General features: G+C 36.7%; 1 protein-coding gene across 1 annotated transcript in view; it reads left to right on the plus strand.

Annotated features, from left to right (window-relative positions):
* LOC136678130 (ARF GTPase-activating protein GIT2-like) overlaps nucleotides 1-22,077 on the plus strand; it is a 28,421-nt gene extending 6,344 nt beyond the window's left edge. Inside the window, exons 2-17 of the mRNA XM_066656001.1 lie at nucleotides 5,909-6,042; nucleotides 6,897-7,009; nucleotides 7,552-7,657; nucleotides 7,903-7,989; nucleotides 8,087-8,217; nucleotides 8,546-8,640; nucleotides 8,787-8,832; nucleotides 9,069-9,120; nucleotides 9,579-9,651; nucleotides 10,541-10,638; nucleotides 11,928-12,039; nucleotides 12,433-12,569; nucleotides 13,439-13,588; nucleotides 19,063-19,145; nucleotides 19,463-19,636; nucleotides 21,910-22,077. Of these exons, the coding sequence (XP_066512098.1) occupies nucleotides 5,909-6,042; nucleotides 6,897-7,009; nucleotides 7,552-7,657; nucleotides 7,903-7,989; nucleotides 8,087-8,217; nucleotides 8,546-8,640; nucleotides 8,787-8,832; nucleotides 9,069-9,120; nucleotides 9,579-9,651; nucleotides 10,541-10,638; nucleotides 11,928-12,039; nucleotides 12,433-12,569; nucleotides 13,439-13,588; nucleotides 19,063-19,145; nucleotides 19,463-19,636; nucleotides 21,910-21,988 (1,670 nt within the window). The 3' untranslated portion in view covers nucleotides 21,989-22,077. The remainder of the gene's footprint in view (nucleotides 1-5,908; nucleotides 6,043-6,896; nucleotides 7,010-7,551; nucleotides 7,658-7,902; nucleotides 7,990-8,086; nucleotides 8,218-8,545; nucleotides 8,641-8,786; nucleotides 8,833-9,068; nucleotides 9,121-9,578; nucleotides 9,652-10,540; nucleotides 10,639-11,927; nucleotides 12,040-12,432; nucleotides 12,570-13,438; nucleotides 13,589-19,062; nucleotides 19,146-19,462; nucleotides 19,637-21,909) is intronic.
* The last annotated feature ends 467 nt before the right edge of the window (nucleotides 22,078-22,544 follow it).

Here is a 22,544-nt window from a genome sequence, read left to right on the forward strand (position 1 = left end):
AAACACTTTTAGAAAGATGCACCAGAAATGCAAATCTGTTTCTCCTCCCAAATGTAGCAAGAACATGGATTAAATGCCAAGTCAAACAGTGCTATAAAAGCCTTGTGCTAAACTTTTGGAAAGAAGAAGATCCATATTTTTATACAAAATGGAAAGCAGAAAAGGCAAAAATAGAAAGTTCAAATTTTAATAAATATTTTGACCACCAAATAATGTTATGGACAAAATCCATCATTTTCCATATTCTCAACTAAGCCTTTTTAGTCTAATTTGTTTGTTGCTGACAAATATCAGTTTAGGTAAAAACTCTGCTGACCACCAAAACATGCACCTTACAGCATCACTGCCCGCATCACATTACAGTGTAACCAAAGGAGTAAAGCTTAAATAACAACTTGCTTGCCAAGTGAAGCATTGCATGATTTGCCTGATTATGTTACTAGTTTTGTTGTAAATTACACTTTCACCTGAAAGTGTTACATTTCTTTGCATTGCTGGCATGAACATGACCGATATGAGACTGTTATTTTTCCACAGTTTCAAAATGGTGTTGCAGCCAAAAAGGGGGAAAAAAAAAGAAAAGAAAACAACGGGTTTGATTTGTGGCAAAGGTCTCAGGGTTCCCCTGATGGAAGGTCTGTGTTGTGGCCAGTAACAAATTTGTCATAAATTTAGCACTTGATACACAATATAAACAGAACATATTTGTCAGTGCTGCTGAAGAAGTGGGGCAGAACTAAACTGTGTGCTGCAGATGGTCAGGGGTCTGCTTTCCTGTGCTGTTCTGATAATAAGTTTAGATATTGTTTTGGACATCATTCCTCTTACTTTTCTACTGAATACTGCAAGAAACAACACAACATTGACTTGTATTTCACATTCACAATGTGTTTTCTCCTCTCCCTTATTTATTTATTAATTTTCTGCAAAGACATTTACTATTTCATATCAACACTGATTCCCCAAATAGCATTTTAAGATAAACACGTGTCTGCATGGGTTTATGCCGGGTGCTCTGGTTTCCTCCCACGGTTCAAAAACACGTGTGTGTGTGTGTGTGTGTGTGTTGCCCTGTGAAGGACTGGCACCCCCTCCAGGGGGCCTTGCGCCAGTGATTCCAGGTAGGCTTTGGACCCACAACGACCCTGAACTGGATTAGCAGTTACAGACAATGAATGAATGATTAGGGGCTTTAAAATGCTTTGCCTAAGCACTGCTAGCTACTGCTAACAAAATATTAACAGCTACACAGCAAATTCTCCCGTGTTAAATCAACACTTTTAGTGTGACCTTAACACTGAGAGTGTTAAATTATTACACTAACAGTGTTAATTTAACACTAAAAGTGTTGATTCAACACTATTGAATTTTCTGTGTAAGATAATGTCAAGCCACGAAGCAAAAATAAAAACGGAGGCTTTACTGTTACTACATTAAACATATCCATGTAATTACATACAGGAATAGTTATAAGTGAACGTATTGTGGCTAGCTAAATTTGCCTAGCATGCTAGCAAGCCTGTAAACTACATCACAGTTGAACAGCTTTATCAAGTCAAAATAAAATGAGGAGGACAGGGGCATTGAAATTTCTTACTTGATCATAGCAGAAAAGAGTGTACATCACATATTTATCACCTGGCCAGGGCATGTTTGCTGTACATCCAGAAGTAGGAATTTAACAAGGATGATGAAAATGTGGAAAGGAAGGTCATATTTTGTTTTGTCATAAAATCCTTAAATTAATGAACAGAAATAAGCAGACCCTTCATAGTTTATTCAAACTTTATTCCATCATGGGGTAGGGGGGTTCCTTTGTTCTTATGACCCCAGGACTCCCCCAGGCCCCTACATTTAAACCCCTGAAAACAAGTAAACAAAAAACTTGCTAGCAAAGACACCACAAGCACCAGGCAATGATGTGTCTTCAAAAAGAGTATCATAGCTGTTTTTGTGTTATTAGAGCATGTTATTTGGAACATATCTTACTCAGTTACAAAAGTGGCATGGACAAAATCAGTCATTTCAGAAAGAGGTGGATACATGTGCCCAGTGTCCCCAATGTAATTTAAGTCTATGGTGTGGGGTATTAGTTTTCTGAAATCTGAGAGGGTATCACCCCCCCAGCCAGTGCTTTTGTTCAACACAGTTTCCTTACTTTCACCTGCCGGTGAAGTTCAGCTGCACATTGTTACTGTTTTGTGTGTGTGTGTGTGTGTGTGTGTGTGTGTGTGTGTGTGAGAAAGAGAGAGAGAGATGTGGCTTGATTTCTAATCTATAGAAGAGGAAGTTCGTCTGCTCAGCGCAGTGTGTGTGTAAAAGTGTTTTGAGAAACAGCCTGAAACATTTTATGCCATAGAAGGAACTGCTCAGGGCCACTTCCTCTTTTTTACTCTAAATGAAAGTAACAAGTAAATTCATTTGGCGGTTTTTGTTTAGGTCTCGCTTCACAAAAATCACGTTAACATTCATCCAAATTGCACAGTGATGCTGTAAAAATGAGCAAATAAATGCAAATAGTATTTACAAATAGTCAGTTTGTACTGTGTGTGTTTTAATTAATTTGTTTATTTTTTTTTTTTGTTTACATATGGGAAGGGCATGTCTGAGAATATTTAACTTGCATAAATGTCAAAATGTCTAATTGCATAAATGTCTAATTGATCGAATAGTACATGGTACAGAATGGAAGCCAAAAAGAGAAACAAAGTACAAACACCAAAAGCAAAGCACAAAGATCCAAGACACAAAACCTAATACATTAACAGTAAAATTGAAGATACAATAGACACAAAATACAAAAACCCAGAAATCCAAGAATCGGACACGAAGTAGTGGGAATGTTCAGAAGGGCACACTGGGGAATGCACTGTGTTCACTACAGTCACTTGACTCACAAAACCTGTTATTCAGATTTATACACAGAGAATGGTTCAGTGCGTGGTTGTTTAAAGTGGACACTCTGGTCTCTTGCTTTCCCCTCGTTATGCCTACTACACAGAGACTCCCCCTTGGTCTTGTAATCTTGCCTCAGTTTTCCTCTATGTATGGTTTAAAATGACAAACTATGAAAAATTTGTAAACACCATTAAAGACGTTTAAAAATGAACAACTTTAAAACTATTGATTTTACATAGGGCATTTTACACAATAAATTTATAAAATGTATTCAACACATTAGCTCGTTTTCTTCTCACAGTTAGCTGGAGGTGCTGGATTCATGTGTAACAGCCAGGGGGTCAGGGTTGAGGAATATTTCAGGTTTGTTTTGCTCCACACCTTTAATGCTGTTATCTGATATGATGTTTTCAGAGGAATTTATATTCCTTTTTAAGCTGGTTGTTGAAAGAACAAGCTCATTTAGCCATGTCAGAAGAATGATGCTGATGTAGTTGCTGTAGTTCGTGGACTACAATAGTGTCACTGAGGATTTTAACTCCAGCAGCACTGCTTTATCTGATCCACTCATACCAGCACAACACAAACTAAATTGACTGCAGTGCTGACAATATTCTATCTCCCAAATAATATCTGCTCTGTAGTTCTTTGGAGGTCCTGATTATTGAAGATCAGGGTGACAGGGAGCTAAGAAAGTATACAACAAATGTACAAATGTCTGTAAGTAATGGACAGTGAGTATTGAACCAAGAAGGACATTATAATATTAATACTATATTAGAAAAATATGAATGTTATAAATATGTTTATAATACATTATATATATTTAAATAGCCAAAATGTGAACAGTGCAATTTTAAACTCTAGCGTTCTTTAATGAACCGTTTGGTCTGAGAGTCTTCTAAATCTGGAGTATTGATTTCTCAGAAGTGCTTGTGTGAGTTCTTTGAATGAGTCAATATTCTCAATAAGTCTAATGGATATAGATCATTGTCTGATACTGCTCAGAGCTCACTCTGTTTGCGATGCAAAGCACCTCATTGGGTTGTCACTCACTCACTAATCACTCACTCAGATACATACTCATTCAATCACAGTTAGGAATTGTGCCAGAGGGGGTGCTATTTCTTAGGTTAAGCTCGAGGGGAGAGGGCTATATACCACTTGAAACTGAGATTTTTTAAAGATATTGTTCAGATGAAGGGCTATGAATGCCTTGTGAATCAGCGGCAAGAGCGACTCAAGCAGAGGCGATTGCTCTAAGACTGCAAGGGAAGCTCAGCTTCCCCTAAAATGTCAAAAAATAAGTGATCAAATATATACTGTTGTGTGTACATGTCATTGAATAAATATGCACTACAACGCACTCAACTTTTGTTCAGAATCAGCTTCTTATCACTGGTAAAGACGCGGCTTTCCTCTCAATCATTCCCGCAGCTTCAGAGTGCTTTAAACAGAGTTCAATAGCGAAGCAGCGAAGTGCAGCGAAACGAGACGAGTCATTGGATAAATGCTGGGCTTTGTCTCGCCCATCGGACGCTCAGCGTCTCTGGGGGTCTATGGGGCAGTGGGCTGGCCTCGGCTGGCCCGGACGTTCAGCTTCTGCATGATGATTGGATGATCTGTCTGAGGCTGAATCCCTTTTTGATTGACAGCGAAATGAGCGAATCAGCGATCCTTTGGTGTAAAGATCCGTGGGAGCATTAAATTTTCATTCTGTTCTGAGTTGAACCGGAGACTTTCTTAATCCTCTTAGCGACATTTTATTTGTTAAAAACGACTAGCGACACCATCTATTTCTGGTGTTTTTTTTGTAGCTGCTTGTGTTTGGAGACTGACTTCTATCACTTTTTCTGACTTCTATCTCAGTTTCTGTCCACCGCCACAAAGCACTCACAGGCGGACACACTTCACATGGGCCAAGGCCGTTTAAGCAGCCTAGCTCTGCTGGTCATTGAGAGGACACTAGTCCCTGGAAAAGACGCCTTGTTGGTACGACAGGGTCACAGATCATTTTCTTGAAAAGGAACGGAGGGTAGAATTTACGTATAAATAAACCGACACATTTTATGATGTAGGCCGAAATTGAGCTTCCCCTCCTTGAAAGACCAGCATCCGCCACTGGACTCAAGCAACCGATATATATCATAAATATCAGTATTTTCTCCTTTAATACACTATGATAACCACTGTACTATCTTAGTTTAATGTGGATTAAATGCATTTTATCTCTTGATTTAATAACAAGCATAAAATATCTCCAAATTTCCAGTTCCACCTTAAATGGCGACTCAATTACGTTCTAGCGTCTGTGACTACTGCATAATTTTATGTGGAAATGGAAGCTTAGAATGAATATACACAGAATAAGCAGCTGAATTCAGCTTCATACCACAGAGACTTAGGAGTGTGTGATAATATATGATTGTGGAAGGATGGCATGAAGCCTTGAATTGAACAACGTCAATATCCAGAAACTCTGATATCGCTCCAGACCTGCAACAGCGTGCCAATGAAGTGCTGCTTTTTTGTGTTCTGATGACATATCAGGCTGTTGAAGGGTTGTCCCATTTAGTAGCGGAAGATTTTAAACACTATGCCCTGTAACTCAGTTCCAAGGGACAAGAAACATTTGAAAACAAGGGGTAGGGGTAAAATTAAGAAATGGGATTTACCGTTATATAATTACTCATGTAGAGGAATTGCTCCACAAGGGGGTGCTGTTTAATGCCTCACGCATATAAGACAATTTCCATTCTTGTGGTTCATTCATTGCAGATGGCAAACTCATATCAATATACTTATTGTTTACTTATTTAGCCTTTGTAAAAATATTTAATATTTTATTGAGGAATTATTTATTGTGGATCAGGTCGTGTTTTGTTTGGGTCTTATCTACTTTGTTTAATCAGAATCTTACTGGATCTATGAATAGAGTTGTGCTAATCTGTGATTAGTGTATTTTGTTTGTTTATGACAGGGTTTATATTTTGTTTGTTTTTTGTTTCAGACCCTCACTGGGCATCAGTAAACAGAGCTGTCTTGATCTGTGATCAGTGCTGTAGCGTGCATCGCAGTCTCGGACGCCACAGCTCACAAATACGACACCTTGTACACACCAGCTGGCCCCCAACACAGCTACAGGTTAGAAACACCACAAACATTAAATGCACCATGCTACATGATTACTGGCAGCAGACATACAGGGATTGGACAATGAAACTGAAACATCTGTCATTGTAGTGTGGGAGGTTTCTTGGCTAAATTGGAGCAGCCTGGTGGCCAATCTTCATTAACTGCACATTGCACCAGTAAGACCATGTGCATCCAATGGTTCAAACATTGTATCCTGAAGGCAGTGCCGTGTATCAGGACGACAATGCACCAAAACACACAGCAAGACTGGTGAAAGATTGGTTTGATGAACATGAAAGTGAAGTTGAACATCTCCCATGGCCTGCACAGTCACCAGATCTAAATATTATTGAGCCACTGTGGGGTGTTTTGGAGGAGCGAGTCAGGAAACGTTTTCCTCCACCAGCATCACGTAGAGACCTGGCCACTATCCTGCAAGAAGAATGGTCTTTAAATCCCTCTGACCACTGTGCAGGACTTGTATATGTCATTCCCAAGACGAATTGACGCTGTATTGGCCGCAAAAGGAACCAGGTGTTTCAGTTTCATTGTCCAACCCCTGTATATCTCTGTCAGATTATTAAAGTATTGTTATATCTTATATATGTGTGTGCAGTAAGTGGACTGAGACTTGTGTGTATGTTTTTTAATCTAATTCTAAAGTTTGTAATGTATTGAATTTATGCACAGAGACACACACACACACACACAAAAACACAAAAATACACTGTAACTAACAATTCTCTGGCCCAGACTAATTTTTATTAATTTGCAGAATTTTTGTTTATTTGTCACCCAGACTCACTTTACATGTCACTGTATATATGCCAATATATATGAAACTCTGTTACTGTCCTCCACAGATGGTGCAGACATTGTACAATAACGGATCAAACTCAATCTGGGAGCACACTCTGCAGGAATCAGCCTCCCTGGCCAGCGGTAGGAGGAAGACAGGTCCTCAGGATAAACTTCAGTGAGTGATTTAGAGTCGGAAAGACTAATAGGCTTAGTACCAGCATAAGAGAGCAAGTAAATCACCACCAGAATTAAGGCATTATGCTGTGCTTTTAAAGATGGTGTGTTGGACAGAAAACCTTCTATTTTCATTTTTGTAGACTATATAGTTTTTTAGCATCATTTTAGAAATTCCAGTTGCCCTTTACATTGTGTGCAAATTTCAGGATAAACAAGAGAATTCTTAAAAAGAATTGGTCCAAATTGCCTCATGAAACTTTGCACAGTGTAACTGCACCAAATATATAGAAGGTAATTTATCTTTTCACTGAAAAGTTGTTGTTTTGATCATGCTAGGTTTGTTAGGACACAAGAAATATGTTGTATTTTAGACAGTGATGTGCGTATCAACCAGCCAATGTAGCACCAGAACAGCTTAGAATAGTTAAACCAACAATGGGTTAGTCTGTTTTGCTTTGCCAGTGAAATGGCCACTAGGTGTTCTCCAGAATCTATCATAATTGTGTATGTGTGTGTGATGTTTCCTTTTCTCCTTCACAGCCCGAACAAGGCAGAATTCATAAGAGCCAAATATCAGATGCTGGCTTTCATCCATCGAATGCCGTGTCGTGATGAAGACAGTTTTACAGCAAAGGACCTGAGTAAGGTGAGAAAGCTATTTACTTTTCTAGAAACAGAGTAAAATTCTCAGTGAACCTGTTTGTGTCTTCTTAATTGTATATGGAACTTGATAATTGAAAAATATTCAGATAAATTTGTCTCTTAGCTAACACAACAGAATTACATATTGTGTTGGTCTTTCTGTAACATAGTGCACTAAGGGGTGCAAATGGAGAGAATATTGGTTATAAAAACATAATTAAAACATTAATAAATTGTTTGAATCTTCAGCAACTCCACTCGAGTGTGCGGACAGGGAATTTGGAGACGTGTCTGCGGTTACTGTCCCTCGGTGCACAGGCCAACTTCTTTCACCCAGTAAAGTCTTACAATATTTTAACTCTTTAAAAGACATGTATAACTTGTCTGTGGGAGCCATACATTACTCATTCATTCTAACTCTCTGTTTGATCAGGAAAAAGGCACCACTCCGCTGCATGTGGCGGCTAAATCAGGGCAGGTGTCTCAGGTTGAGCTGCTCTCTGTTTATGGAGCTGACCCCGGAGCTCCAGACGCCAATGGAAACACACCCATCCAGTACGCCAGGTACCACAGCAACTAGTCACTGAAGTAACACCTGCCTTTACTCAGTCTGTGAGTTTGGGGAACGTAAACACAATCATACATTGAAGGGTAATACCCTGTTGTTTAGCACTTTGTAAAGTGTGACTGCGTGAGTGTGCGATTGAGTTTTAACCCAGTTATATAACAGCCCCAAACCCTCCACTCCTGTCTCAAGATGTCCCCACCCCCGAGGACCACCAACCAAATCTTCCCCCACCCTCAGCTGACCCACTATTTCAATCAGTACTCAGCAAAGTGGGATTGCTTACAAAAGAAGCTATGGTAAAACCATAGTGTTTTTTTTTCTCAGACAGGCAGGTCACATGGAGCTGGCTGATCGTCTGGTGGAGATCCAGTATGAATTGACCGACAGACTGGCCTTTTACCTTTGTGGACGGAGACCAGGTAATCTGTTGATATTGTCATAGTCGGTTCTGTATGATGTACAGTTTCGTATACAATTAGCCTGTAATGATATATAGAACATTAATAAAAACAAATAAAAAGCCTTACAAACATATTATATTTATTTATTTATTTTTAATCTTTAGATCATAAGAATGGACAACATTTCATCATCCCGCAGCTGGTAGACAGGTGATGATGTTATTGGAGTGTGTTCTGATGAACAATGTGTTTCTGTTCTGTATCAGTTCCTGTCTGACTAAGCTTTTCTTTACCTTCATTTCTTTGATGTTTGTGTTTATAATGAGTGGTTATGACACATTTCCTTCTCACCTCATTTCTCTTTGGTGCACACTGGAATTTTGCACTCTTTTTGCTTGAAGTGAAAGGTATTCATTAACAATGCTCTCTTTTCGTTTTTTATCCAGTGGTCAAGAGTTGACCGAAGTAGCTAAAGCCGCAAAAAGAAAACTACAATCTGTGAGTTCTCAATTAATATATTAATTACATCATTTGTTTTTAAGTCAAAACAGAATTCATAGTAACTATTTTTAAACCTTATTTTTAATAATTATTACATTGTTAGTCCACTCTGTAGCTAGGTCCTCAACCCACCCCTCATCACAACAATACAGACACTTCAGCAGCCCCTAGCAAAAGCCCAGCAAACACACGTTATACAACAGCAGATGTTTCTGTTACAAGCAACAGTCTGAAATAGCTTACCAACCACAAGCCAACACCTTAGCAACCACCTGCATTAGCATTATAACTACTTAGCAGCAACAAGGTGTAATCCCATAAAAAACATTTATCAACGTCCTAGCAATATTTGGGGACTGCTTTTATTGCACAGTCATGCATTGTTATCATTATCTTCTGGAGGCAAATAAGAGTCAGTAAAACATTTTACTGTTTATTTTTTTAAATTGTCACAGCTCAGTAATCACCTTTTTGAGGAGCTGGCAATGGATGTTTACGATGAAGTGGACAGAAGAGAAACAGATGCTGGTGAGTTTTTACCAGTGCTTTTTTTTTTTTTTTTTTTTTTTTTTTTTTTTTTTTGTAACTTGTCCTGATGTGTTTAACAGCCTCCAGGCACCCATTTCATTCTGTTAAAATTCAGGAATTTACTGCTTATCAACAGCTGAACTCACTAAGGTGATAGACATAATACCTAAGTATTCCTTTGACTTTCTTTGGAAGTATTCAAGGTAAAAGAATTTGCAAAAAACATACAAAGTAGGTCTTAGGTATTTGGGAAAGTATCTTAAAATGATGTTCTCTTACAATTTAAAAAGACATGTTCTGATAGGTGGAAGATTTATATTGATATACCTTGGTTGCTAATATACAGTTTGTTAATATTATCCCCTTTAATTCAAAGTCAAGCTAGACTTTAAAAGTTTTGTTTAAATATCTGTAAGCCCACGTTAATTAAATGAATCTATCTGATGACACATTTAATGATAAATCACATGGGAAAAAATTATCATTACATTCCTATTAAAATCGTAATGGGTTAAAATAAATACACCGATATAGATCAGGTCTATTATCTCACAGTAATATATACTTTAATATGTTGAAATATCCAAAGTGTAGACACCCCGAAGTAAATTGTAGGCACAGTCATTGTTATTTGCTGCTGAATTTTACATATTTAAGGATAATACTACGATATGAAATATGACCTGTGCACATGGTGTGGCACATTTTTATTTCCATGATTAAAAATGTAGTTTCATAATCAAGTGTGTTCTCTGTAAAGGGTGAGTTCACTTTTGACTTTGAAAACCAAAGCATTATATATAAGCAGAGGTGCCCAAATGTTTATTTTTTTTCACAGAGCCATATCTAACACTGTGTTATCATCATTTTTGTTTGTGTTTTTCCATAGTTTGGCTGACCACTCAGAGCCACAGCACATTGATGAACGAAGCTGTTCTTGTGCCTTTCCTTCCTGTGAACCCTGAATACTCCTCCACACGAAACCAGGCGAGTCTTGACATGAAAAAACCACACATCTCCCTCAGCTGTGGGGAAATATATTAGTGTTCAGTGTATAAACTTTACTGTGTGCCAATACATGGTGAGCTGACTCCATGAGCAGCATTAGACAGCATTAAACTATAATTGTATTTAAATTCATTTCAGTTCTGTTGGGTCATTTTATTATTTCAGGTAAACACGTAGGGTATTCTAGCGCTTAGCTAATCAAAACAATAGCTAGAATATTTACCTGCAATCTTGATATGACCAAACAGATCTGAAATAAAATATAATTCTCATTCCCTCTGTTGCCCTGAGGCATTCAGTCCATGAAGATAAATGAGTTTAGAAGAACTAAAGTATGTTGTATCACTTCTTTAAAAGTTTTAGTTCATATTTCCACTCTGGTGAACTGTACATGCTGTTTGTTTCATGACACTCTAAGATAAGAATCAGAAAAGTAGAAGTGAGATCACTACTGAAAAAAAGGGTGTATTTGTGTCCATTTCCTCCTCGCCTGAGTTATCTTGTAGATTTAAAAATGTCTTCACCTCATTGAAAACAGCTATAAGTACATTTCTGAGAAAAAGTATATATTTATATTAATGGAACCTTTCAATGAGGAAGTGAAGAAAATCTTTCTTTCTTTCCAAGACACAGTAAAATATTTAAGTTGCAGAGAAATGAGATTCCTAGAAGTCAAAATTACTTTATTATCTATTTGTCAGGTACAATGTGTTGGGGTCTTATGAATGAGTAAAAAGTGCAAACAGCTTTTAAAACTGGGGGTATTTACAAAATCATCATCATCATCATTATCACCACCACCATCTTCTTTACCGCTTAATCCATTTAAGGGTTACGTTGTTACAGAATTCTCTGTTAAATATTATATTTCATACCATAATGTTTTTCCTAACATAATATCATGTTTCATACTTATCATAACAATGAATAAATTGGACTTACTTACTACTATTAGCTTGGTTTTCATATATTACTTAAAACCCCATAGATGTGCTGGAACAAATTGAAGTAGTGGACATTTCATCTTGAATAAAAAAAGATGACAAAAACTTTATTTTGTAATGTTTTTTCCAGATATTTCTAATTTTAGTTATATATTAATAGATATTTTAATTTTAAAAGAGTGACAACACAGATGCTCATTATGTTCCATCTGTTTGCTGTTTATGACATTGTTTATTATGAGCGCAAACATTTCTGATTTTATTGAAAATATGAAGCTTTAACAGTGTTTCAAACTCTGATACTTTTTTCTATTTCAATTTAAGGGAAGACAAAAACTTGCAAGATTTAATGCTCATGAGTTTGGGACTCTAATCATTGACATTCTGAGTGACGCCATGCGACGTCAGCAAGGGAACACATCCCCGAGTCCCAAAGGTAAAATCTTAATATATAATAAAGTTTGTGGACAACTTTTATTGATGAGTAAATTCAGCTACAGGAACACAGACTTCCAGTTGTACATACACTGTGCATATAGTCCTCAGTATATCTACAGTTCTCAGCATTGTTCTGTGGAGTGATTAAATTCCAACCATTAGCTTTGAAACGAGACTAAATGCCAGAACTAATCACAAATCAGTACCTAACCCTACTAATATTTATGAGGCTGCCTTCAAATCTTCAGATCAAGGTTCCGACATCTAGTGTAAGGACTTCAGACAAGTAGAAGATGGTGTTGCAGTAAAGCAGAGCAAACTCCATTTTGCTTATTTTTTTTAGTTTAAACTAACACAACAGTGTAATGTTTATTTTTATTTTGTTCCACAGATGAACCAGTTGTAAAACGAGCGAGTTGTCGTCACGCGAGCGACAGTCAGGACACGTATCAACACGACTATGACAGCGTGGCGTCAGATGAGGACACAGACCTCGAGGTGCATTCTGGGAAAAAAGACAGGACTAAGGTAAATGCAGAATCTGCCCATAGACTCTCCATAGTTCGATATAATGCCCTGGGCTGAATAATCCAATTTTTATGATCACAGGATATGGAAACAATGCCTTAAAGTAGCGGTTCTAAAACTGGGGGAAAGGGCTCCGTGGCGGGTCAGAAGTGCATCACCCACAATGTGTGCTTTGCTTTGATGTTCTGTCAAATGAGAGTTTCAAGTCAGTCAAATTAAGAGGCATCTTAAAACGCACATAAGAGTGTGTGTGTTCAACCCAGATTGGGTGCTCTGATATGCCTGCAGCCCATTTATGGTATGAATGTCTGACACGTACATAGATTTCTTTTATTTATTTTTATTTTTTTTGCATTGCGTTATTTCTTATAAATAAATGTTTAAAATTGTTGCATCTTAGCTTCTGCTTTCTGTTCTATGGTGTGATTCATGTGCGAGGGACATTAGCCATGACAGTGGGCTGGGGAAAAAAAAACGTAACTAGTCTTTTTGTGGAGTCGCAAGATTAGTTTAAGAACAACTGCATTAAAGTTTCTGTCTGTTGAGGAGTAAAGAAGGATTCCAGACGCCACCTGCTGGACAATACCTCCACTTTAAAATAGACTACAATCTTTAAAGTAGCAATAAGTCATTTTCTTCAGTGGTTGTTCTTCATATTATGACATGTGGTCTGGATGATTTTATGACTCTATGGAGCATTAAATTAATTTGATTCTTCATCTAATGGGAGTTGCACCTTAAGGAAAAAATATAATAATGATAATATATAAAAATATTATATAATAATAATAAAAAAATATATATATATATTAGCAGTTTTCAATTATAATTTCTTCTTTAATTCACACATTCTCTGACTGTGTGCTTAGAGTCTGGACTCAGATGTGTCAGACACCCCAGTGACAATGCAGGAATTTTTGGAGGTGAAGAATGCCCTGTCTGCCTCGGAGGCTAAAATCCAGGAGCTGATAAAGGCCAACGTCACACTGAATGAGGAGCTGCGGATCATGCAGAAAAAGGTACAGGAGATTCGAACATGAAGCCTCAGAGAACCATGCTGTGGCTCCAGAATTCTGTCGGTTTGAACCCTACAAGCCCCAGCACCGGCCAGATTACTAACACACGCATACACTCACACAAACTATTGCAGGCTGGGAAACATTTCTCATGGATCCTCTCTTCTCCACTGCATGAATGGATTTATCCTGAGTCACCACCATCGCCTTTTCCAGGCTCTTTGTAGCACTCTACACATTGTCACAGGAATATTTTGATATCTAAACTACAGCACCTATCAAAAGAATGATAATGATCACTGATTTAAATATATATTCCATAATTTAGTGGTTTAAATGTCTGTACTGAAATTTCTGTGCAGTGGTGGTGAATGGAACCAAACATTTTAATCTTGTATTTCAAATAATAACCTTTTATAATTTGTGCATTGTCGCTGTCCAGTTAAAATGTGCATCTCCCAAAATAGCAACGTTATAGGAGAAGGAAAAAAAACCTTAATTTCAATGGAAGTCAAGGTGAAAATATTTAGTTCCAGATGATTTTGGAGCATATCTATTGGTCCGTTCATCATCATGGAGGGCAGTTACTGTGATGTAGTAAACTAAAATGATGTAGTAATGTAGATGCATGTTTTTAATTGGACAGCGATGATATGTAGGTTTATGTAAGTAATTAAAGTCTAATGTAAGTTTAGCCATATTAATCTTAACCTACAGTAAAGTTCAGAAATGGACTGTAAAATAAAATCAGCTGTGCTCAAACCTTTGACTGGTGCTGTAATCTCAACAAATAATGAATAAATGAGAATAAAAAATTTGAATTGATTTGTAAATTTATAAGATTTGCTTAACTAAACTAAAATGCATACTAAACCTTAATGGATGGTACTGTTGACTGTAATATTAGAATTGTTCTAGCTGGATAGGATATATTATAACAGTCTTTAATGCATGTATTAACACTCGCTTTATAAGCACTGTGCAAATACTCTCCGTTTGTTATTTTTTACAGCATGGATTGTCATGTCCATATTTTACTTTTTGTTCATGTGCAGCTATAAAACGCAAGAGGATTTTGAAATGTGCCTTGTTGAGGTCACTGTACACTATGATGAGTTTGTTAATATCAGATAATTAAACAGATGACAACATCTTTTTTTTTTTTTTTTTGCGCTCCATGAATTTTTAGTTTCTGCCTAGTCCACCTGTCCTCCAGCTAATCCTCAAGCTTCCTTCCTTCCTTCTTCCACTGCATCTTTGTAAACTGCCATGAAACATTTCAAAGCTCAACACTAACTGCCTATACTGTTATACCAGCTAATATACATCATGCTTAACGATGGGGGAGAGGGAGGGCCATTCTACACACCCAGAGTGAGCGAGAGGATGTTTTACTGTCACTCTGGTAATGGATGGTTGTGGCAGCATCGGGAACCAAACATGTGATTTCTCAATAATTGGGACAATGCTTAGACCAAAATATGTAGAGAGATGTATTAATTAATGCCAGCTAGCTATGTGAATTTTCTACTGCATTTTCAAACATTTAACAACATCTAACATCTTTATCAAGTTCTCTTCATTATATTTAGCTTTATATTGCTGCATTTTCTGCTGCTTTTCTCTTTCTCTCACTCTTTCCCTCTTTCAGCTGCTCTCTCTCCACAGTGAGAACAGTTCTCTCAGGTGTAAGGTTCAGGTTTCACCCACTAATCCCTCAGTTCATCCATCTCCCATCTCTCTGAAAAGTCGCTCCATGTCTATGTATGAAAGTTCGGGTTTGAGGCCTTTCCTCTATAAAGAAGAGATGCCTCAATCTGAGAATGTAACACATGTAAGTAAATCCTGCCTCTAACCGTTCATCCTCTAATGATGCTACATATTTCTATTTTCTTCCACCCTAGTATATTCAGTGTAATGTGTCTAATTATGTGAAAAAAAGGACACAGTGTCACTGATGACACTGACAGTGAAGTACCAAATAATTTAATAACATTAGCGACCCTGCTGTAGAAGCCAAACACAAGTGACACACAGAAAGCATAGATCAGAGGCTTTGGTCTAACTTCCATTTTTTTTGGTTTTGCGAAGGAATCCACAAGGTCATTTTATCCAGTTATTCAAAATTCTCTAGGAAGTTGGTTCAGTTTTTTATTTTCATGTATTAATCACAATCACATTCACTGATGTCCTGACTAATTTGTTTAATTACTAACTTTGCAGTCATATCTGCCTCTGCTGAAGCTCTCATTAGACACCTGATCCTCGACACTTGAAACTCGCTTTTAATTAGACATTTTTTTATATCAAGTCACATCTCTTCTTCCTCTACATTTATCACATCACATTTCAAGTCATCTCTAAAAGTCCTTTAAGTACTTTCTTGCCCAGTTGATCCAAAAATATATATGGTGTTTACATGGTGTTTTACTTACACTTTTTTACTAAATCTTTTGAAAAGTGGTCTGATATACTGTTTTATCACATTCCATTGTTAACAGCATGCATGTTCAAAAAACCATTAAAGACATTTTAACAACAAATGGCCTTTTTGGTTTTTGTAGATAAAGCGTGTATAGTGTGCGTAATGTATGTATAATGTGGGTTAAATGTATAATAATGTATAAGGTGATCCTTTAAAATAATGTGGCAGGAACAGAAGCATGATGTAATTTGATATTAAACATTTATATTTCTTTAAACTAGGTTATTGACTTATTTATCAGTAATCTTTATTATCTTTATGAGTCTTTATGAGTATATGGATTTCTTTATACATACAGAAATTATATTGTTGCTTGTCAAGTCACCAATAAAATCATTAAGGTCTAATTCCTCTGTACCCTGGGCCAAATATATGATGCTTCATCAGTATGAGTATTTGGGCAAGGCTCATAACACTACTATCCATCTCTAACATGATTCATATTATAATTCATTCTGAATATCTGCCAAAAGGCGTAAATGCAAATATAACGTAATTACAATGTCTTTAATACCCTTTATAGTTTAAAAGTAAATTACAATATTTTTAGACCAATAGCAACCATTTCCATCCATGGAACCTTTTCAGTGATGAATCTTTTTGTATTTGGAACTCTCCATATTTCATTTTCTATCTATCCTGTGTCCTTTTGTTTTGTGTGTTGTACCTGGAACAGGGTGGGTTTCCGTCCTACAAAATTTCCTCATCCCAGACCCTTCAAAGCCCCCAAACGACAGAATTCCCTCCTTTATCCTCCTCCCTTCCTTCGTCACTCCTCTCCTCCATGTCCTCCTCTGTTCTCCAGCCGTCCTCAGTCTGCTGCTGTCAACTGGGATGTATTTCCACATCATCTCCATCATCATCCTCATTAATATTATTATCATCTTCTTCACGGCTGTGTGGATAACTTAACTGCTAAGCTTATTTGCTGCTTAACAAGTCTGTTCAGCTTCGGTATGCTAATTACGTTTTTGTAAAAAAAAAAAAAGACAAGACCTGGAAACAAATTTCTGGCAACATATAGATTGTAAAACATTTGTTGTCGAGGCTGGACAGTTAAAAAATATTAACATGATATAACTTTTTCCATAGCCATGTTTAAAAGATGTTTTTTTCATTAGCTAATATTAGATAAATTCATTTTCTCAGACATTTTATTCTATTTAGTTGATTAAAAAAAAACATGGTCAAAAAAAACAAACATGGTTATTGCTGTCTAATAACTGCTGGTTTGTGTTAGTGCGAGTGAATGGCTAGACTTCTCCCTTCACTGACAACTTTAGAGGTCTTCAAATCTTAAACTTAAATCCAGTTTGTGGTCCTGGTTTTTGCTGTTACTGGTAGTTGACATAACTGAATGAACATCTACAGTTTTTTAGGACTTAGAAATTAACCAAAGCCTGGATTTTAATACATTTTGAAATTTCACATTGCCACCAACTCTACTGAAGTAACCACTGTTGAAAGTATCAGTGTTTGTTGTTAATACTGGATCAAAGAGTCATTTGAGTCAAAATATCTCAGTCTATCTTTTGGGTATTAAAGAATTATTATGGTCTAATTGCTCAGGCCCATTTTATATTACAATGTGTCCCTAAAATAACTATGAGACAAGAAATTATTATAATAAAAACAATATTTCACTAAAGTTCACACAGTAATACTGCCTTGGCTGGCAGTCTATTTAAAAGACATTTTGTGTGTTACTGCTGCATTTCATCCAGATTGAATGTGTTAAAGACACTGATGAAAATAGCAGAGATTATATCAAGCTCAGATCACACATTGGGCCAAGTTTCAGGCTGTTAATTTGTACTCGTGGTCAGCGAAGCAGTACCATGTAACAGCAGCGTCAGTAAATAACCTATACACTTCTAATTTGGGGAAGTATTTTTGCTAACTTCACAGGTGTTATTCTTAATGTGCCTCAATAATTATTGTGTTGATGTAGAGTTCTGTTAATTTAACAGATGTTATTTATGTCATCATTTAGCAAGAGGTTCACATAACTGTTGAAGTATTTTCCATAACTTCATTCAGGCCATCCAAAGGTCATTCTCCTTGGTCTTGTCAAACTCCTCCCATGGTTTTGCTTCAGCAAATCCCACAGTTGCAGCATTCTCAGCTAAAGCTGGAGTTTCCCCAAACAAGCCAGACTTCACAAGCTTATTTCTGCCTTGTGGTCTCCCTCACTGCTGGTGTCCATCACCAGTTTCGCCATTCTACTACTGAGGTCTTGAACATGGTCCATTCAGACTCCAGATCCATGTCTTGGATCTGGGAGTTGACAACATTTCAGACAGTGTACTCTACCAGCCTTTCATAAATAAAAAAAAGACCCTGACTAGTGTAGCTGGTGTTATCAAATGATTATTCACATATGCAGTGCTGTTGATGTGACATATCTAAAGATCCTGCCACAGAATCTTCCGGAGATTCTGATAAATCTTGGCAGACCTTGTTCTTAGGCTTAAAATGCTTAGTATGAAGAATTTAGCATGTAATTTAGTCTTTTCATTTGTAATTTTACTTTTACTTACATTTTCTTTGTAATTTTAATTTAGTTACAATTTTTTTATACTTTTTTTAATTTATATTTTTAAAGCACTGATAAGCTTGTTTGATATGTTTAATTGTGCTTAGAGAAAAAGCTGTTGATGATCCAATAGGTTTCTGCTATAAAACTATTCCAGTTCACTCATATCACATTTACTTCTTGATTTGTTCCTAAGCTTCAATGCATTTCAGTTATTATTTTATTTTTATATTTGAAATAAATCTTGTTTGCTTTAAGGGTAAGTGCATGAGGCGAATGATGTCACAATGCAACCACTGCTTATCTCTTTAACACTGTAATAAATGTGAAAAATACATAACCATAACTAACGCATGTAAATTACCTATACATACATTCATTCAAACACTTTTGGATATGATACATTGTCGTTATTTCAGTTTTTCATTGAATAGAGTATCGTTTTGGTATATTTAGGTCTCCAAGGTGGACAAACAGTGCAATGTGTCCGATGGCGACTACGACAACACGGTCTACGACTCTGAACTGTGGCATTCTGGGTAAAGTAATAATATGCATTTGCAGTTTTACCCAGAGTTATTATCTCAGCTTCAAAATGACTGTATTATTGTATATAGTAAATAATAAATATTCAATAGTTTTTATCTTATTGCTCAATAACAGCTTAAAATACCATTCCACACAAAAAAACAACAGTGTCAAGAGTTCATCTGATAACACAGATAAGCGCAGATCTATTTTGTAAATTCAATATTGCATAAAATACATACAGGCTATTTTCCAGTTCATTGGCAGATATATTTAATATAGTGAATACAAGGTTCACTTCATATAGATTTTCCATTTTTTTTTTCAGGTTGGATGGTAAAAGCAGGCTACAGGTAATTAGGTGTAGGGAGGGACCAGAGAATCAGGAGATGGAGCCTAACCCTACCCTTTCCACCACTGAAGATGTAATCCGCCAAACAGAACAGATCACCAAAAACATCCAGGAGCTGCTAAAAGCTGCCCAGGACCACCAACAGGACAGGTGAGATCACTGGCCACTTTATCAGAAACACATCCCTTATCACTGAATCTTACTGCGTACAGAGACTGCAGCTATTTTTGTTGTCCCTAACTTGGTAGTGATTTGAAGTGACAAGCCAGTATTATTTTCATGTTCTAGTGTATTTCTTTTTTTCTTTTTATTTTAATAAACACATACAAATGGGCTCTTTCTCCAGTGAAATAACACAGGGAGTAGTTCCTTCACGCAGAAGTAGTAACCATTTTCACTGACTTACAAATGCCGAGCTGTTTTGTTGATCTATTTTATGTATGGTGTATTTTCTGATCTCTCTTCCACTGCTGTGTTTGGGAAGTCATTCATGTGAGGTGCAGGATGGCGTGAGGAAGCTCAGGCACAGTTTGGGCTGTTTCAGCACCTTCATGCCCTGGGCAGAGAAACCCCCCTCTCCTTTGCAGCCTTTTAATCTTCGGGGGTCTGGGACGTCTAGCAACCCCAAAAAAACCCCAAATAATCCCATCAGCCCCAGCAACCCGGTCTCCTGGTACTCCGGCCTGTGTACCTGCCTCCCAGGCACAGTGTTTTCCACTCAGTCTCAGCCTGTGTCTGCTTTTGCTTGCCCACTCAACCCACTAACTGCCTTCCTGTACTGCTGGCATAGGGTCATTTAAATTTCAGTTTGATCATGGATCATTTGAAAATGATAATTTTTGTACTTTCATATTTGCCTTTGGTTTAGGCTTCAGGTAAGACAACTACTGAATGTATGGAAGATCAGATGCACACTACATGTATGTATGTGGATAAGACACATACTGGACCATAGGCTTTCTAAATTTATATACAGGATCAAATATACAAGGTGTTTGAATAATCTGATACATATTGGGTGATTGGATGTGTGAAAGATCAGATGTAAACAAATATATACTTGATGAGTAGAGAACAGACATGGTCATGTGAAAAAGGTAGGACACCCCATGATAATCTTTTGTCTTTTTGAACATATATAAACAGTTGAGCTTCATTTGAACAGTACTGTGAGATGGAGCTAAACAAATAAAACTGAAGAAAATATTTATATAAAATGTAATGAACAAAAATGTACATTTCTTGTGAGGAAAAAGTTAGGACACCTAATAACTAGTATTTCCCAACTTTGGCTGAAATAACATCAATTAGATGTTTCCTGTAACCATCTACTGGGAGGTGGTTTTTCCCATTCCTCCATGCAGGATTTTTTCAACTGTGTGATATTTGAGGGGTTTCTTGAATGAACAGATCACCCCACAGCATCTCAGTAGGATTAAGATCCAGGCTCTGATTTGGCAATTCCAGAACTCTCCATTTCTTCATTTTTAGACATTCCTTTTGAATTTAGTGGAATGTTTTGGCTCTTGGTCATGTTTCATGGTCCATGTCCACTTTATTTGTTTAGTTATATAAGCTTCATCTCTCAATACTGTTTACATGTTTAAATATGTTCAAAAAGACAAAGATTATCATGGGGTGTGCTAACTTTTTCACATGACTGTACATAGATAAATACTGGGTGTATGAAAGGCACAAGAACAATGTTCACACAAAAAAAAATCAGATACATACTGGTTGTCTGAGATTAATTTTGGCTTGATATATTCATTCAGTCATTCATTCCTTCATTCATTCATTATCTGTAAGCGCTTATCCAGTTCAGGGTCGCGGTGGGTCCTACATGGAATCATTGGTCACAAGGCAGGAACACACCCGGGAGGGGGCGCCAGTCCTTCACTGGGCAGGCTTGATATATGACAAAATCAATTTGAATTCATTATTAATATAGATTTCTTTTTTTTTTTTTTTCAGCATTATTTTAAACCATACTAAATAGGTATGAACTAATCTCATGGATGTGTCCTTGCATGTGTCTGTTAATGCGTGATTACATGAAACAGCAGAGGAAATGCATTTTATCAGTTTACATTTTTGTTTGGATGCTACTAATTGAAATAAAATGTTAAGATCTGGCAGCAGTACTACTATACCAAAGAGAAAATGCTAATGGTATGATTGAATATTCATTTTGAGTGCACATTGTAAAAACTGAATGGGAAATTCCAATTATGAATGCACTGATATTTTATGTAATTACATTTTTGGATATGATTGTCTGACTAATCTCACTAACAATGTTTTGCAGTGGGCTTAGCTTCATTTTTTTTAATCCTCTCTCCTGATCAGCACACTTTACAGAGTCTAATCTCTCTTTTTTTTTTTTCCTCTTTATATTGCTCCTCCTTCTCTCTCTCACACAGCTTTGTATCCTGTGCAGAAAGAGTACACATGGCTGTGAGGGACATGGTAACTTTATATCCCAAAGTAAGAGAAGCCTAGTCATTTTATTAACTGACATTAGTGGCTAAATTCTTACATTTGTAATTTATTCTCTTTTTTTTTACCCATTTTAACAGACGCCGGGCTCAGATGGCTGGCAGCTCTTTTGTTCACTCAAGTTCAGCATCATGGTTGCCATGACAAGTGACCCAGCCCCTTACCCACTACAAGACAAAGCTACACCCTTTTTTCCGCCATGCAGCTAATGCTGATTATTATTTAGAAATTACTTTTCTTATTTTCATGTTTAATTTTTTCAATTTCATTGTTTGCATATTTTAATTATGTGCAATTACCATGATCCAACTAAAAGCTACCATATGTATGCCTAAATCTGCACACACAAAAAAAAAAATGTATTGGTGCTTACTGATAAGTTGGTAATATTAATATATTTTAGTTTCCATGCACATTTGTCAACAATCTTATGTAAACATCTGGGCACGCTGGTCAAAAAATGAAAAATTGTTCCTTGATATTCAAAAATCTTAAACATCTGTTATTTCATAAGCTTTATTTTTATTCCAAAATGGTGGAAAATTGCCTCCTATTCAAA

This window comes from Hoplias malabaricus, chromosome Y (assembly GCF_029633855.1).
Source record: "Hoplias malabaricus isolate fHopMal1 chromosome Y, fHopMal1.hap1, whole genome shotgun sequence".
Lineage (NCBI taxonomy): Eukaryota > Metazoa > Chordata > Actinopteri > Characiformes > Erythrinidae > Hoplias > Hoplias malabaricus.